Source organism: Hippichthys cyanospilos, chromosome 13 (genome assembly GCF_059441005.1).
Source record: "Hippichthys cyanospilos isolate Australia breed blue-spotted pipefish chromosome 13, RoL_Hcya_1.0, whole genome shotgun sequence".
In the NCBI taxonomy this organism is placed as follows: domain Eukaryota; kingdom Metazoa; phylum Chordata; class Actinopteri; order Syngnathiformes; family Syngnathidae; genus Hippichthys; species Hippichthys cyanospilos.
The window spans coordinates 9,466,854-9,483,546 of NC_142381.1; the positions used below are offsets into that span (position 1 = coordinate 9,466,854).

Below are 16,693 nucleotides of genomic sequence, written 5' to 3' on the forward strand. Positions count from 1 at the left end.
ATAGCAACAGCATCTTGAGCTAATGCCGTTTTGTTTGGGGGAGTCACCGGGGAAAGCCTTAGTAGCTCGCTAAGCCAATAATCAACGAGTAAAATAACGCTGCTACGCCCCATTAGGAAGAAATTGTCCAATTAGCGCGTTGGTTCAACGCAGGGGCGTTCCGTTCCCCCCCTCCCTCCTTTTCACACTGTCCTACCCAATGCTAGGAGCTTGAGCAAAGCGAATGACGTCTCTGCATTTGCGGGCCGCCGACGCAGGGCTGGGTTTCCATTTTCAGAGCGAGTTTCGGGGGGGATCGTCAATATGGAGCCGGAGATGGAGGACAAAACGTTGGATCTGATGGTAAGATGTGTTTCAGAGAGACACGACGGGCACGGGGTGGTGTCCGAGTCGTATGGGGGAAGCATTGCCCTTTGATTTGAAAAGAACAAACCGAAGCGGTTTGTCTGGAGAGGTGGAGGAGAAAAGTGGGGACCGGGAATCTAAGGGAGGGCCTGAAATTAGCGATACATTTATAGGGGTATTGCAGGAAACACATGTCATAATTTATGTAATTTCTACTTGTTGTCGTCGGGTGGTTGTGAACCGCATATCGTTTCGTTTACCGCTGGAACTCCGCGATGTCTACGACGGATCCGCGCTGCCGTCGGCCGAAGACAGCTGAGGTTTCTCGGGGTAGTGTTCACTGCGGTGACGCTGCGCCACTTTAACTGGGCCCTGTCTGTGTATTAGCCATCCAGCTAGCATTGGCTAGGGAACGGCGAACCACTAAAATGTACGCTTATGTTTACACATTTCTTGTGTGTTGCAAGCCCTCACGGCAATATATCCACGGACATGTCCGCTAGTTTCCGAGGCTTGTGGGGATATTACTAAAATGACACTAAAGACAAGCATGGCAAGTTTATATTTTTGAAGTGCGTAGAAGGAAGTGCACTGCTTTTTCATTCATCTAGCATTACGGTTAGCAGGGCAGCAAGTTGCCATGTAGCTAGCTCGCTAAGGTATACTTGACATTCCTTTCCATATCAAAATAGATATTTAGTTGAGACAGGAGTGGCTGTTTGGCTTCCTAAACATAGACAATAAACCGCTATTCTAAATACGGTTTATCACTTATGCGGCTTATCTGCTATTTATTTAGCTCGTATATTACTGTTTATGCCAGACGATTGGCTATCTTCAAAAGCTAGGCGGCTAAGGTATGGTTAGCTTAACAAAAGCTATTGCTACAGTTGTACTCATTGAACTGAAGCGTTTCAGAAATTATAAGACCGCTTTTTAATTATGATTACGTAATCAGTATATGTAGATTCCTTTTGTTTCACTTTGGTTTGTTTTAGTAGCTACGCCGAGCTGATAGTTTGGACTCAAACAGTTGATCTGGAGGTTCCAGTCAGTCATCATAACCGAAAGTGACAGCATTTTTACAATATCCCTGTCAATGCACAAATAACGGAATGATGTATCTGATATGACGATTTATTACTAATGACCGTGAGTAGATCTCCCTCTATTCATACATAATGTTGGTGAGTAGCTTAGCGTTCAACCTAAGAGAAAATATTAATTAGTATTGATAAAAGAGAATCCTGGCCTGCATATTTTTATTGTTGGACTAGTCTAAATCCTGTAAAATGTGATACTGAACTTGTATGCTATTTAGAATCTTAAAAAGTATAGTTTAAGACATGTATTGGATAGAAGTGTTGTGACTTAAAAAAAAGTTATGTTTAAAAATACAGCTGTTCAAGCTGTAGTCGAACCTGGCTACATTTTGCATTTGGACTATTGTTCTGTATTACATATTTTCAATTGAGCAGCACGCTGGTAGTTGTTTAGTATTAGGTGTTATGTTTTTATTTTCTTTCAGTATAATTAATTTGTTTTCCAGCATTATTCAGTATCCGCTCATGATAGCTCAGTTGACGGGTTCAAATAAAAGTAATTGACCAGCTAACCATAATGCCCCTCCCTGTCCTGTCTACGCTCACTCCTAATTCACATCTAATATTGCTTTTGTGAGTATCTGTCATTACTGTGTGTTTGAATGAATGTGTGTGTTTGTGCTCACTGTGCAATGTGTGTGTAGCTCTAATACTGGTTTTCCCCTCCTCACTATTTCCCCCAATTCCCTCCCTACCCTTCTCTTCACCTTTGATGGACACACAACCTCCCGATTCCCTACTAAACACCATTTATTTCTTATTTCATTTTTATTGTATTTTGATTCGTCGACACCAATTCCATGTGTCAATTGATTGAACCATCCATTCATTCATTCACCTCCTCGGTTTCCTTCTTCCATTTTCCCTCGACATCACTTCCTCCCTTCTCTTTTCCTTTACTTCACATCTATTTCTCTCTTGCTCTTCCTCCCTCACCCTGTCCACTTGGGTCTCCTCCTCCCTCCCCTCCCTCTCTCTCTCTCACACAGTGCTCTGTGCCTCGCTCTCTCTGGCTGGGCTGCTCCTCGGTGGCTGAGAGTTTGTGTGCACTCAGGTGCCTGCAGAGCATCCCCTCCACCCGGGCTCACAACCAGGTTCTGCCTCTCTCCTCTTAAATCTGCTGCTCCTCCTCTACCTAAAGCCCACCCTCCCCCTGCCATCTCTTTTTACTTTTCTTTCAACATAATATCTCAAGCATCCATGTAAACCCTCATCTCACCTGCCAACCTCCTTACCTAATGTTGTACTTTCCTCCACATTTGAAGCACACTGCTCTCAGGTCCCTCCCCGGTGTGTTCCTAGCCCCTCACTACCTAAAACTTGAGTTAGCACATCCTAAACCGTAATTGACCCAATTTATAGTCAGACATTACTGGTCACAGCCCCTGTACTCTGTAATCAAGACAGTTAGCATCAAGCTTTCCACAATTGGTCATTTGCTTACTGCACACTAGCGTGAAAAGACTTGACCATCTTCATTCTTCTGCCTGGAGTTGTGAGGGCTGAGTTGGGGAGGGTCTTCCACCAAGCACTGAGAGACCACTATATGCTTGCTTGCCTGCTTGCCTGGTCAAACTTTGTCTTTTCTTTCCCTATCTTCTGCTCTGCATGATCATCAACACCAGCAAGCCCATCTTGGCTTATTAAGGCCTCCACTCGGGTTTTTGGACAGGGCGTTTTTCTTTTTATGGGTGCCATTTTGGTGACCACAGTTTATTTTAAGTTATTCATTTATTTGCTCAGGTTTCTTTGGGAACAGACACACTCATCAATTAGTAACGTCTATGTTGATTGTGTGGAATTGATTGTTGATTAGTTGAATTTTTGAGCAGTTGAGGCAAAATGGAGAATACAACTTGGATGAAATCAGAAGGTTCACCATGATCCAGTTTACCAGCAAGCATTTTTTTTCAATATGACTATCAGAAGTTCCTAACATTCAGACATACAGTATATACTCTGTTCCCTTTAAAAATCATATTTAAAAACAACAAATTCTAGGGATGAACCGATTAATGAATGTTTCTGCTTTAAAATTGTGCAACGATGTTTATAGCTTGAAGTTGTTAATCATCAATCATGTTCTTTGGCATGAACAACATGGAAACCTCTTTGAAATCAACAGGGGGTCAATCGACACGGAAACCCAGCAGTCCTGCCTTAAGCGTGTGGAAATATTCCACTAAAATTAGAGTTGTAGCACGGTCACTTGCAAAATATGCAAGACTATCCTCGAATATAACAACTAGCAACTTGTATTATGGTCAAGTCTTCGTCCTGCAGACACAGCAAGCACCTCTTATACCTAGAATTGCAGATCACACTCTCATAGACTCACAGGCAGTTGGATCTTATATAAAAGTCTAGCAACGATCCCTTTAACAACAGGGTTGGCTACAGTGTAGTATTGGTAAGCATTTCTCTCATCAGGTAATATCTTATAAAAATAATTGTATTAACCTTTCTGTTTTGTTAATACATAAGTTGATATTTGATTTCTGACTATGATTGTAATTTAATTAATGAATTGAGGGTGAGGAAAGCGAGTAAGAAGTGAGATTTGAAAAAAAAACCGAAGCAAGCGTGGTTGAATCACAAAACTTATTCATTCATGCAATAATCAAAGCATGCAATTGAATGGCGTATAGGTATGAAGAGGTTGATTGAAATTTAGTTATAATACTACTCTGCTACTTTTTGTGTTGATCCAAATGGGTCTAATATCATTCATAGCGAAAAATAGGAAACCTCTTTTTCTGTAACCTTCCATTTAGTAGTTTGTTTACTGAATTGTTGCCAGGAGAGAATCCAGTAATCTCTATCGCCAATCTAATCACATCATCACACTATCGCAAACAAAGTGTCCAACAAACATCATCAAAAAATACAAAATGAGATCTATCAATTGTTCTCCCCCATTTCAAAAGCATGAAAATCAGTTTGCTATTTTCACAGGTTAGTAATGGCACTTCAAAACTTATTTGCTCAAGTACGTTTCTGAATTCTTTATTTGTTCCGTTTTAAAACTTGACATTGTAAAATTTGTAAGTACAATACAATCCGGAAAATTTACATTCATTCATTTATGCTTGTTTGTATTTTGGTAAACCGTTATGAATATGGGCCACATTTTTAAAAACTTATTTGAACTTTGAAGGATTTAACAAATGCTATATAAACTTATAGAGCAGAAAATTTAAAACAAAACAAAACAAAACAAAAAAAGCTTGTTGAAGTTAACCGTTGTATTCGGGTTCTTAATATTAGAAAGTTGCTTTTAAAGGGACATTGTGTAAGATTTAGACCGTTTTTCATTAAAACGGACTAAAATAAATGATTATAAATGTCAAAAACGTGTAAATAAATGTGTTTTTAACGACCAGCAGTATGTTTTATATATAATCATAGGTCTAGTTTTCATTAAATTATATTACATGGGGGGGGGGGGGGGCACGTCTGCAGAGGCTGCCCTGTTTGTTACAGTTATGGACAATGGTAAATGCAGCCCCTCCTGCTGTCCTAAATGAAAAACTGTCAAATCTTGCATAGTGCCCCTTTAAATGAACCACTACTAATTCATCATATAAACATGGTGACAACAAATTAATTGAGTATAGATCACGCCCTCATTTTTGGTATTCTTTTATTTTATATTTGCTGTCTTCAGTTGAACTAAACACACTACACAAGACCTAATTGTGCTCAGTGTCGATTATTATTATTATTATTATTATTATTATTATTATTATTTATTCTTTTTCTGATGAACAAAGCAATTATTTGAATTTATAAAATGCTGAAGCTGGAAGCAACCAACATAGTATTTAATTTACTGTTGTTTCTTCGTATATGACATCCTATCAAGAATTTTTTTGTGGTGATCAGGTTCTCTATGGCGTGTGTGTGTGCATGAGTGAGTGTGTGTGTATTTATGCATACAGTACTCTGCACACAAGTCATGATGATTAGTTACCCTTTCTTGGCTGTTTTCGTGGCACTTCTTTGTCCAGCTCTAACCACACGGCTCAAAACAGTGCTTTTAGCAAAATACCATACTTACCAGTGCATTTGATCTATTTTTTTTTTTCTTTTGAACAGAATACATCGGGGATGGAGTCACAGAATTTAGTGGATGACCTGTCGCCAAAGAAGAACACAGTTCTCAAGGTGCCTTTCTTTGTGTCTGTCCTTCTACGCGGGAAGGATTGGCAATACAGTGGTACCCTGTATTAATATATTAGCTAATGGCGTTTTCCGCAGACATCTAGTTGTGTGAGTTGTTTTTTTTAAAAGGGCACTTTTAAAAATGCACAGTAGTTTTTTTTTTTTTTTTTTAATTCACTGTTAAATGATTCAGAACTTAAACATTGTCTGTTTTTCACAATTTCCTCCTGGCTCGTGCCTTTATAGTAACAGTTGTCATAGAAAAATAAGTATAGGGAAAACCTTGCATTACAGCAAATGATCCATGATATAATAATAATAATGATAATAACAATAATAATAATGCATCACTTTAATGTAGCTCTTTTCTGGATACTCAAAAATGCTTTACACAGTGTACATTATTCATTCACTCAAAGATTCATACACCAGTGGTGGTAAAATATGTGTGACTGCCATATTGCGCCTATGGCAGCTCTGACCATCAACTGCAGGCAAGGTAAATGAAGTGTCTTGCCCAAGGATACAACGACACATGACTCCAACAGAGTGTGTCGATAAGCGAACCCTTTGCTTACTGGACGATCTGCTCTACCGCCTGAGCTACAGCCGTCCCAAATAAAGAAATCTAAGGCAGAAAAAGCACAAGCATCCCAGAGCCATCAAGTGTTGACAGTCGAATTGTGCCGATATTCCTCCCATCAAAATCAGTGCTGGTCCACACATGCTGCCAAGAAGGCACAACAATCAAGCACAGATTTATCTCCTTTGATGAATGTCACGGCCAAAACGTGGACAACAAACACCATATGACAAAACAAAATGACAAAAACAAAAAACAGGAAATCTCTTGGAAGACAGCTGCCATTTTGGGGAAAAGGGGAAGGGAGTAATTGAGATATTGTATTTACCACTGTGCCCCTTGATTTTATTTTGAACAGTTTGTTTGTGAGTTGTATGCTGTTTTGAACTGGTAGTGTTGGACATTCAAATGTCTACTTCTCTTCACAGCTTAGTAACGGTCCTGTTGTGGGGTCCCGCAAGCGCCCATCAGAAGGGAACTACGAGAAAGAAAAGGAACACTGCATTGCCCTGTTCGACCAGTGGTCAGAGGCTGACCAGGTGGAGTTTGTCGAGCGTCTGATCTCCCGAATGTGCCACTATCAGCACGGCCACATCAACTCCTACCTCAAACCCATGCTACAAAGAGACTTCATCACAGCGCTGCCAGGTATGGGAACCAATGCCATTGTCCTGTACAGTCAGCAAACTGCAAATGTGTGGTACTTACTGGTTAGTAGGTTCAATGAAAAACCTGCATTTGAGTAGCGTTTTTTCTTTTTTCTTTTGTAAAGTGTATGTTTTAAATCCCCAAATTGATCAGTGTATTTTTATAGTCGTGTTGAGCTCTTTTTATATGTTAAATATTGAATTTAAACTAAAATAGAATAAATTCTGCCTTATTTCTTGAGCTCCTAATTCAAAATTACACATCAATCACAAATCCAAAATTACTTGGAATTATTAGGAATACTTTTTTCTCTGATACCAAAAACATCCTGCTTCGCCATGACGATAACTGACAAAAACATTTTTCTATGCAAAATTCACCTGTTTCTGCAGCTCAAAAGACATGTCTTACTCGATCAAATTTTCTTCTACTTTCTGACATGTTTTCACCTCAGACAGTGAGGTCATGAGCAATGTCTGAAGCTCTTAAGCATATTGGGATTGCATTACCAAAGTTGGTCATGTTTTGTTATCTCCCCTGCTAGTGTTTTATCCATATTTCACAGTAATGCTACAAAGAATCGAGCTCACAAAATTAAGTTTGCAGTGCACGTGAAAAAAACACACATTCGCTCTATTTTAAATAAATCCAGGACATTTTACTGCTACTTGCCATTTTTCATATGTGAAGATGTTTTCAAGGACAAAAAAAAAACAAAAAGACAACCAAGTGATTAAAAATATTCAGCGTATATTCACCATATCAGCCAGCCAATGCAAGTTGAAATAAAAAATCTCACCCACTTTGCTTCATCTCGCTCTCTCTCTCTCCCATCTTTTTCAGCCCAAGGCTTAGATCACATAGCAGAAAACATCTTGTCTTTCCTGGATGCACGTTCGCTATGTGCAGCAGAGCTGGTATGTAAAGAATGGCAGCGGGTCATCTCTGAAGGTATGCTGTGGAAGAAGCTCATAGAGCGCATGGTCCGAACTGATCCACTATGGAAAGGACTGTCCGAAAGACATCAGTGGTGAGAATAATAGCCCTCATGTAATATTGTCCACTTTTATGAATGTGCATTATATAAAATCAGCTTGTCTTGTAGCTTTTGTAATTCATATTAATAGAGGAGTTGACTATATTACTGTTATTATATGATAAGAACTTAATAGAAAACATTCGATAACTAATGTCTGTTTTTCTCCTAGGGAGAAATACCTGTTCAAAAATCGCACATCCGAAGTCCCGCCCAACTCTTACTATCACTCCCTTTATCCTAAAATCATCCAAGACATAGAGGTGAGTGACTTCAAATGCAAATTACATTACATATAGACCCAATTATATATAATAGAGTTGATAAAAATTCCTCCCTTTATCCAAGCTTTTCATTTGACCATTAGCTGATTTTCAGTTCCCAAGTTAGCATGTCCTTCTCTTTTCCAAAGAGCTTTATATTTTTTGTTTCCTGATAAACCACATTATTTTATGGTAACTTTCTTCATGCACTAACCAATTGAGCTGCCTTGTCAGTTTTGCTTGTTGTTGTCCCACTTTTATACTTGATTAATGTCTCATTGCTTTCTTTTTCCTCCAGACAATTGAGGCTAACTGGCGGTGTGGCAGACATAATTTGCAAAGGATTCAATGCCGCTCAGAAAATAGTAAAGGGGTTTATTGTCTCCAGTACGATGACGACAAGATCATCAGTGGCCTTAGGGACAATTCCATCAAGGTTAGTGCGTAACCTTATATGACATTTACATTATTTGATACTGCTCTGCTGTTTATTCTGCAGGATTCTGTTAATCCTCCAGTCGTGTTGGCTAACATACTAGCCTAAACTAAACGGAAGCACGACCTGATTCACAACACACAATGGTTAAAAAAAAAAGAATACCTGTTCAAAAGCAAACCTGTTGTCATGAAACTCAACTTTTGACATTTATACTTAGTATGATATCAACTGTTATTAGTGGATGCATCAGTGGAGAAATAAAAGCATGTTCTCACTTACAATGGGATGGTTTGGGAAATCTTAGATGCAAAAAGAAAAAAAAAAATCAACCTCAAAAGACACACTATTCCACCAGATGGCTCCAAAGTGTTATTATTTTTATGACCGGCCAGCTAGACAAGACTTTCAAAGAATTATCAGGTTCCACCAAATGAATCTGCAAATGCAAATATTCACTGTGATGGGTTATTCTACTGCGATTCTACTTAAATGGCACCTAGTGAGCTACTTTTTTTTTTTTTTTTTTTTGCTGTGTTTGTTTCAAAGTTGAGAAGCTTGGTCCATTGGAGTGGAACATTTTTAATACGTTCAACATCTTGCTTCTCTCCCAAATAAGGTCAATGTATGTTTATGTGGTTATTTTCTGCTACATCTTCATTTTTAAGAACTTACTAACTTAATTTTACTCAATCTGCATAGTCATCGTCTTCCTACCTTTTTGCCTAAACCTGCAGACACTGAGAAAACAAACAAGCGAGTTATAGGCTAAAAGTGCTCAACTCCATGAGGTTGTGTGTCCCACTTATCTGTCTGGCCTTTGAGCAGAGGAAGAGAAGGTGATGAAGAGCAGGAGAGCATTGGTGGGATAGAAGCGGATTTGTCATCTTATTGTTCTGCGGGAGGCTGGCGCGCACCCAGGGGCGCTCTAAATTATTCTCCAAGCGCACATGTCCTGCTCGCATCAGCAGTGGGGAAATGGGGCGTGAACAGAACATGAGCATCACAATGACAAATGGCCTTTCTTTGCATGACCTAAATCGGCACTCATTCTTAAATCACAAAATTTATTCTGTGTTTTGTATGTTCTTGTGTGTTATTTCTACCTGCAGATATGGGATAAACAGTCGCTGGAGTGTCTGAAGATTCTGACTGGTCACACAGGTTCAGTGTTGTGCCTCCAGTATGATGAGAGGGTCATCGTCACTGGGTCATCTGACTCAACTGTTAGGTATTAAACTTAACCAGTTACATTATGTATAGAATCGCGGCATTTGGAAGATACAAATAATTCTCCAAGTAGTCCAGAGGGTGTGTTAGAACCCTTACATATAAAAATAATAGAACAATTACTTAAACAAATTGTGTTGCAATATATGCAGACAAAACATTAATTAATTCAATTTCTTGCCCAACCTCGTGTGTATTCTTTCCTTTTTCCTGGCCAATTGCTCTGTTAAACCTCCATTCCTCCTGTCGTCGCCATCTCTTCCCCCTTCTTTTTGCTTCCGTTTCACAATGGGCTCCCTTCTTCTGCAGGGTGTGGGAAGTGACGACGGGCGAGGTACTAAACACGTTGATCCACCACAACGAGGCCGTGCTTCATTTACGCTTCGCCAACGGCCTCATGGTCACGTGTTCCAAGGACCGCTCAATCGCTGTGTGGGACATGGCCTCGCCAACTGACATTAGTTTACGGCGCGTCCTCGTGGGACACCGGGCGGCTGTCAACGTGGTCGACTTTGACGACAAATATATTGTGTCAGCCTCAGGGGACCGCACCATCAAGGTAATGGTTTGAATATAAGGATTTTTCATTTAGAGTATTATTGCCTCAGGGCAGGGTTAATGAAATGCTATTTTCCTAATAACACGACTGTAGACATCCTTTTTAGCATCCTTCTGTCAACGCTTTCTTGACATGACTCCATTAAAAGTCAAACCTGAAATACATTCACAACATTTTTGTAACTGCTTCACTAAAGCATGTCATCCATGCTAATCATTTTTTTTAATTGATGTCTTTTTACTTGCACAGGTATGGAGCACCAGCACCTGTGAATTTGTCCGAACTCTAAACGGTCACAAGCGAGGCATTGCCTGTCTACAGTACCGAGATCGACTAGTTGTCAGCGGCTCATCTGATAACACAATTAGGTACATTTGACACGTCAGACAACGTTTATACATAAAGGTTTATGTGATGTGATGATATGTTCGCTTAAAACCTGCATATCATGTGAACAATGTGCCTTGTAGTTAAACATTCACTCGAAGGTTTTGTGCAACACACAGGGACAAATATAATCCTGATCTATTATGCTAACATGCAAGCCAGGGCTGCAAATATGCCTTCATCTCCATTCCCTTCGATTGAAATTAAAATTGTGACAATTTAATCACCAATTATTGAAGCATCTTAAAGTCATGTCATCTTTACTCTTTTAATCATGTGTGCATACTTAAGCTTCATTATTTCAAAAAAAGTAACTAATAACTATGGCTGAACGCTATTTCCTAATTGTGCTGTGGTTTAAATATATTTGTCATAATCTGCACTTTAGTTTGTTTGACTTCTTACTGATAGACATTATAGTGGTTTGTTAATACCACATTTGTGTGACAGTTCCAATGATGAATGCTTACAAGACATCTATAATAGATAAGATATAGTGTATTGTAATCAAGCTGAATTAATCGTTGTTTGTATTAAAAAAACAAAACAAAACAAGACGACCTCCTAAAAATGCAAAACAGTGTCAATATTACAAAATAATTCCCCACTGGCCTTCCAACTCACAATCAGTAGTTCACAAATGCTAGTTATAAATTTGGCACCTGACTCCAAAAATTAATTCACATTTCTGGGGTAATTTTTCTTATTGTCAGCATCCAGCAGAACCCATTCCACTTTAAAACTGTGGTAGTGTTATCCTATTTTGCGTTTTAAAAGTGTCTATTCCCTGTTGTAGGTTATGGGACATTGAGTGTGGGGCATGTTTGCGAGTTTTGGAGGGTCATGAAGAACTGGTGCGTTGCATCCGCTTTGATAACAAGAGGATTGTCAGTGGCGCTTATGATGGGTAAGACTCCATCCACATCACCAAGCACTCTTCTTTCTTATGTCGACCCCTTTATTAATGCCTTATGTTGTGATACGTTACACTCTGCAGTAAAATCAAAGTGTGGGACTTGCAAGCTGCCTTGGACCCACGAGCCCCTGCAAGCACACTATGCCTGCGCACTCTTGTGGTGAGTGTTGACACCTGAGACGATGGGCAGGCAGCACATGCTCCCTGTTTACTGTGTTTAATAGCATTTCTGGTCCATACCTATTAGTTACTGTTTGGTAAATGTGTCTCTCCTGTCCGGGTCATTTTACTCTTTGCTTAGTGATATCACTGCAAATGAGCTGAGTTTTATTGAGCACCCCTGCTCTACATTATCAGTGGGGGAAAGACATACTGGGCGGAAGGTTCGTTGATATTTCCTTTGTGAAATCATCTTTTGTGTACAGTATGTTTATTGTGTATAAGTAAAAACCTCAAAAATCAAGTTATACTTCTGACAAAATAACAAAAGTAACAAAAATTATTTTGACAAAACTGCCATCTCATGTTTATAGTAGAGATTGTTGATACTGCTTTTTTCAGACCAATCCCAGTACGATTACCACTAGTATTTTAGATACACGAAATCCCCCTACATCCCACAAAACCTCAATGACAGGTAATTGTAACATAAGTCCTACCATGTTTTATTTTTAGGACGCTAATTATTACAGATTTTTTTTCCCAGAAAAAAAAATCTACTTACTAATTAATCAGTTGATTCATTTTAAAAGTCATAATCAATAAGATAGAATTTATTTCCTCCCAGTGCATTTAAATAAGGGTCAATTATATGCAGATTTTCACTTTTTATGTGAACAACAAGGGTTAACCGTGAATTTATTGTTTAAAAAAAAAAAATCACAGAATTCATTGGGTTCAATTTAAGTTATATCATTTCTTGTCATGTGTTACTAGTAATTGAATATGTGTCACATTTGAACATTTAAGCTTGATTTATGTTGCACTAAGTTTGTATTTTATTATTATTTGTAATAAGTTTTCAAACTTGTTTCACTCAAATATTAGGCCAAAATCCATGGTTAATTGGTGCCCATTGATTGTCATTGGGGGAAGATGAAAAAAAATGTCCAGAGAGGTCTTCTAAAATTGATGATAAACATGCTTTTGCTGTGACAAATACTGATTTTTTGTTTGTTGTTTGTTTTAATGTTGAAAAAAGTATTAAAAAAAACTATTATCACACACATGGCTTGTGATAACATTAACATAACACTAACATTTCATGACAGTTTTTTTACAAGAGCACTTCTATTTTTTATTTGTAGGAGCATTCTGGTCGTGTGTTCCGTCTTCAGTTCGATGAGTTCCAAATCATCAGCAGCTCTCACGACGACACCATCCTGATCTGGGACTTTTTGAACGTCGCGACCAATGGCCAGTCAGAGGGACGGTCTCCCTCCCGCACCTACACCTACATTTCTAGATAGCAGGTGGGCAAGCACAACATGAATTACTCAGTCGGGTCACATTCCAGCTCCAGTCTGTGTCTTCAAGATGTGCTTTATGCTGATTTGACAAAAAAATGCATAAACGGGCCTTCACACTGTGTGCTCAGCTTTAGGAATTTGGCCTTTGAAAAGCTCTCCGCACGAGTTCTAGTAATATGATTTTTTTTTTTTTTAGTTCTGTAGAATTACTGCCAACTTAAATGCTCATTCCTTTCAAGTGTCTCAAATGTTCCATGTTTCCATACAATTGTGCCTGTCAATGAAGTATTCCACGGTGCGCGCTCCCCTCGCCGCACATCTGGCCCTCTTGGGTGTGAACAGATTTTTCCATCTGTGCTCACTGCTAGAAATCAAGCGCAATAAGGGAATGTTGCCACATCTGTCGAGATGTCAGGTGACTTTCTGTCATCACGTGTGCGTTTATACCTAAGCGTTTGCGTAATAGCAGGATATTCTATTCGTAGGAATTCTCTTGACTTGTGTGGAATGTGTCATTAAGCAATTCAGACAATTGGAGTGCGCTACTTAGTGGCAACAAGCAGACCTATTAATTCATCTTCGACTTGTCTGTGGTCTTAAAGGTCAAATTTCAAAGGATTGAGAGGTATTTTCTGAGACCAATACAACCCCTTACGAAACATAACTCAGTACAAAGAAATTAGATCGGAAGGTATACAGTATTCTGTGCCCTGGCTCTCAAAACACAGCTTCAAAAAGGCAAGCATAATTGCTCATTTTTGATGAGCAACAGATATTATGAAAATAAATGTCGACCAAGACTGGGAAATCTACTTTCAAAATAGGTCAACTAAAAATATTTGCCTATAAAGCTCCTCCAGAACCGTGTTTGCAATGATCCAATATGTATGCTTGAGAACACATGATTTGAGTAGTTTGCAGGTTCTCATTACTGACAATGTTAGCTGATGGAACCGCTGAAACAAAAGAAAAAGTTCTAAACTTCCAAAAATGGCCCTAGAACTGTATTATAACTGAATAAATCCTGTCATTGCTTGGTTTTAGGTGCTCAAATTAGTTACTGTAATCAAGCGGAAATTGTGCCCATTTTGATTGTCAAGAAGGATATGAAGAGGAGCACTAGGAAGTTATTAATCTTGTTGCTAACTGCCAACTATGAGCCGACTATGAGGGTTAAAAATGAGGGAAAAAGAGCTCGACTCTTACTCTGAGAAATACGATCAGTGTGAATGCAATGGTAATTAGTGTTTGTTGATCTTAAATGGTATTCTAATGTGCTATTGCTAATAGCACGCCTTATCGTTCTGCCTCACTAAACGATCACTCTGCTACCCCCTCTCCTGTTGGATGCACTTCTTCACGTGGTACTGTACCAGAGGTCAAAATGTTTGCTGTGGTAACCAGCACTTCCTCAACTTAATTCCAACAATGTCTCCTCAATTCACTGTGTGTGAAAACTGCAAATTGTGGCTGCTTTGCTTGCAGATGCTGACCATTCATACACGTGGGAATAATCTTCTGCAGGTGTTTATGTCCAACTAAGCAGACCATAACCGTGTTTTTCTTTCCCGCAGGTGGCTCCATATACCGCACCCTGTCTCGTTGGAGCCCAGGGCTGATTCAGCTGATGGGTGCGTCAATCATAAAACGGAGCCCGTCTCTCCTCCATCCTCTTCGTCATCTCTCTGTCCACCTCCTTGCCTGCTCGCACCTCCTTTCCGTCCGTTCCGCCCAACTCCGAACGGACCTCGAAACGTGTGCCCGTTTTCTACCAGCCACTGAGGATGCCCGGCAACCGACGCCACTTTCTCCAGGAAGCTCACCGTCTACTAATTTATCTTTTATAAACTAATGACAGTATTAACAGACGTTATATAAGTCACAAGTTTCCTCTCCCCCTGCCCCCAAGATTTATGAAGCTTCTGCTCAGTTTCCACGCCCTGCCGAAAGAGGCTCTACAAATAAGGAATTGCTTATAGTTCTATTTATATATATTACATATGCATACATGCAAATGCACACGGAGTGGCACGGCTGGACAGAGGATGGCCGGAGCTGGGACGCAGGAGAAAGAGACTCTTTACTCAGCTCCAGGAAAAGGAGGGAAGGATGGGAAAGACGGAGGCAGTGCGTGAGGGTGAGGTGTGCGTGCCCGTGCACACTCCCCGCTCACTCCCTCCTCGCCGTTTCTCTCTCAACGTTACCCATCCCTTCCTGCTTCACGTTCCCACCCCTCCAACCCCCAAGAAATGCACACTAGCTTGGATTATTTCGGCACACGCTGACGTTCGCGTGTGCGCTTACGTTTGCGGACTTGGCAGAACAGAGCAAAGGCGTCAGACATGCATGTGAGGTTGCCGCGGATACAGCGTCCTGGCACACCTCAGCTATTTTTTTTTTCCTCTCTTTAACTCTTATTTTCTTACAGTTTTTTTTTTTTTTATAAATGTTATTTTCTAATTTTATTTCAGTATGTTTTGGTTCTTAGTACAAAATTCATACTAGTCCTCTGCCCGTTCTGCTGTCTTTCGTCGTTCGTTCTTCTAACCTCACATGGTTCGTTCATTCATCTGTTCCTGTCACTCCATGTTTGAGCTTGCTTTGGTTACGAGAGAAGCTGGAATTCATTCAAATTTAGTTGTAAACAGACTTGTCTTGTTAAAAATTGTGTTGTATATTAAAATGATTTTTTAAAGAAGATAATGACCTTATTGTGAATAAAGTACTTGACAGTGAGTGTTGAGCCAACTGTAACGCAGATGAGTGTCTATTATGTCGTGTGTTTGTTTGGGGGAAAAGTGCGGGCAGGTTTTGCCTTCTGCCTCATCCCCATTTGCACATGTAGAACTAAATAAAATGTTACTTCTTTTCTAGCTGAGGACAAATTGATAAGTTTTTCATCTTGAAGATTTTAAAACTTGTGCTGAAGATGAAGTGAAAAGCTTTAGGTTTAAGTCATGAGTGTAAGCCACATTTAAGCATTCATAACCGATGGACAATTTTTAGAGCTTTTTGCCTAAGTCATACAGTACAGTATTTACATTAGTGTGGAAAGTTCCTAAATCGTGCTGGTTTGGTTGTGACCAAAAAAAAAGTTCATTTTCAAGTGAAAATCTGTTGCATACTTTGATATTACATTAACTCACAAGAGTGAGTTAAAGAGAAAAGTCATGAGAAACTATTTGGCCGTGTGTTTTATTTAAAGTGTTTGGAGAGCTTTATGAAGATGTTATTTTGTCAACACACCACAGGCATATCCATTGTCCTAAAATATCATCAGAAAGTGATAATTAAATTTCAATGAAAAAGTTCCATTCATCCAACCATCCATTATGGTTAACCCTTATCCTCACAAAGGCTGCAGAAGAAAAGCTGCTTTTAGATGTATTTCATTTCCTTAAAACTGTCCCAAAATATTAGCCAATGCATGGATCCAAATTGTACTGTAAATCGCAAATACAACGCAGTGCGACCCTTGACCACGGAAAACAAGTCTGTTTGTTTTTACAGAACTACCTAAGCGTAACGGCACTACTCCGGAAATCATACAAAAG

General features: G+C 39.4%; 1 protein-coding gene across 2 annotated transcripts; it reads left to right on the forward strand.

Moving 5' to 3' along the window:
• The first annotated feature begins 209 nt into the window (after positions 1–209).
• Positions 210–15,893, forward strand: fbxw11a (F-box and WD repeat domain containing 11a). Of its 2 annotated transcripts, XM_088431976.1 has the most exons (14): positions 289–342; positions 2,438–2,542; positions 5,547–5,615; positions 6,624–6,843; positions 7,687–7,873; positions 8,052–8,142; positions 8,441–8,578; positions 9,691–9,809; positions 10,118–10,367; positions 10,617–10,735; positions 11,551–11,661; positions 11,752–11,830; positions 12,978–13,142; positions 14,714–15,893. In XM_088431976.1, exons 1-13 carry the CDS (start codon positions 304–306, stop codon positions 13,137–13,139), a joined length of 1,689 nt encoding a protein of 562 aa, XP_088288102.1. In that variant the 5' UTR covers positions 289–303; the 3' UTR covers positions 13,140–13,142; positions 14,714–15,893. The 2 variants fall into 2 exon arrangements, with proteins under 2 accessions (XP_088288103.1, XP_088288102.1); XM_088431977.1 differs by lacking the exon at positions 2,438–2,542 and having other exon boundaries at positions 210–342.
• Positions 15,894–16,693: the final 800 nt, after the last annotated feature.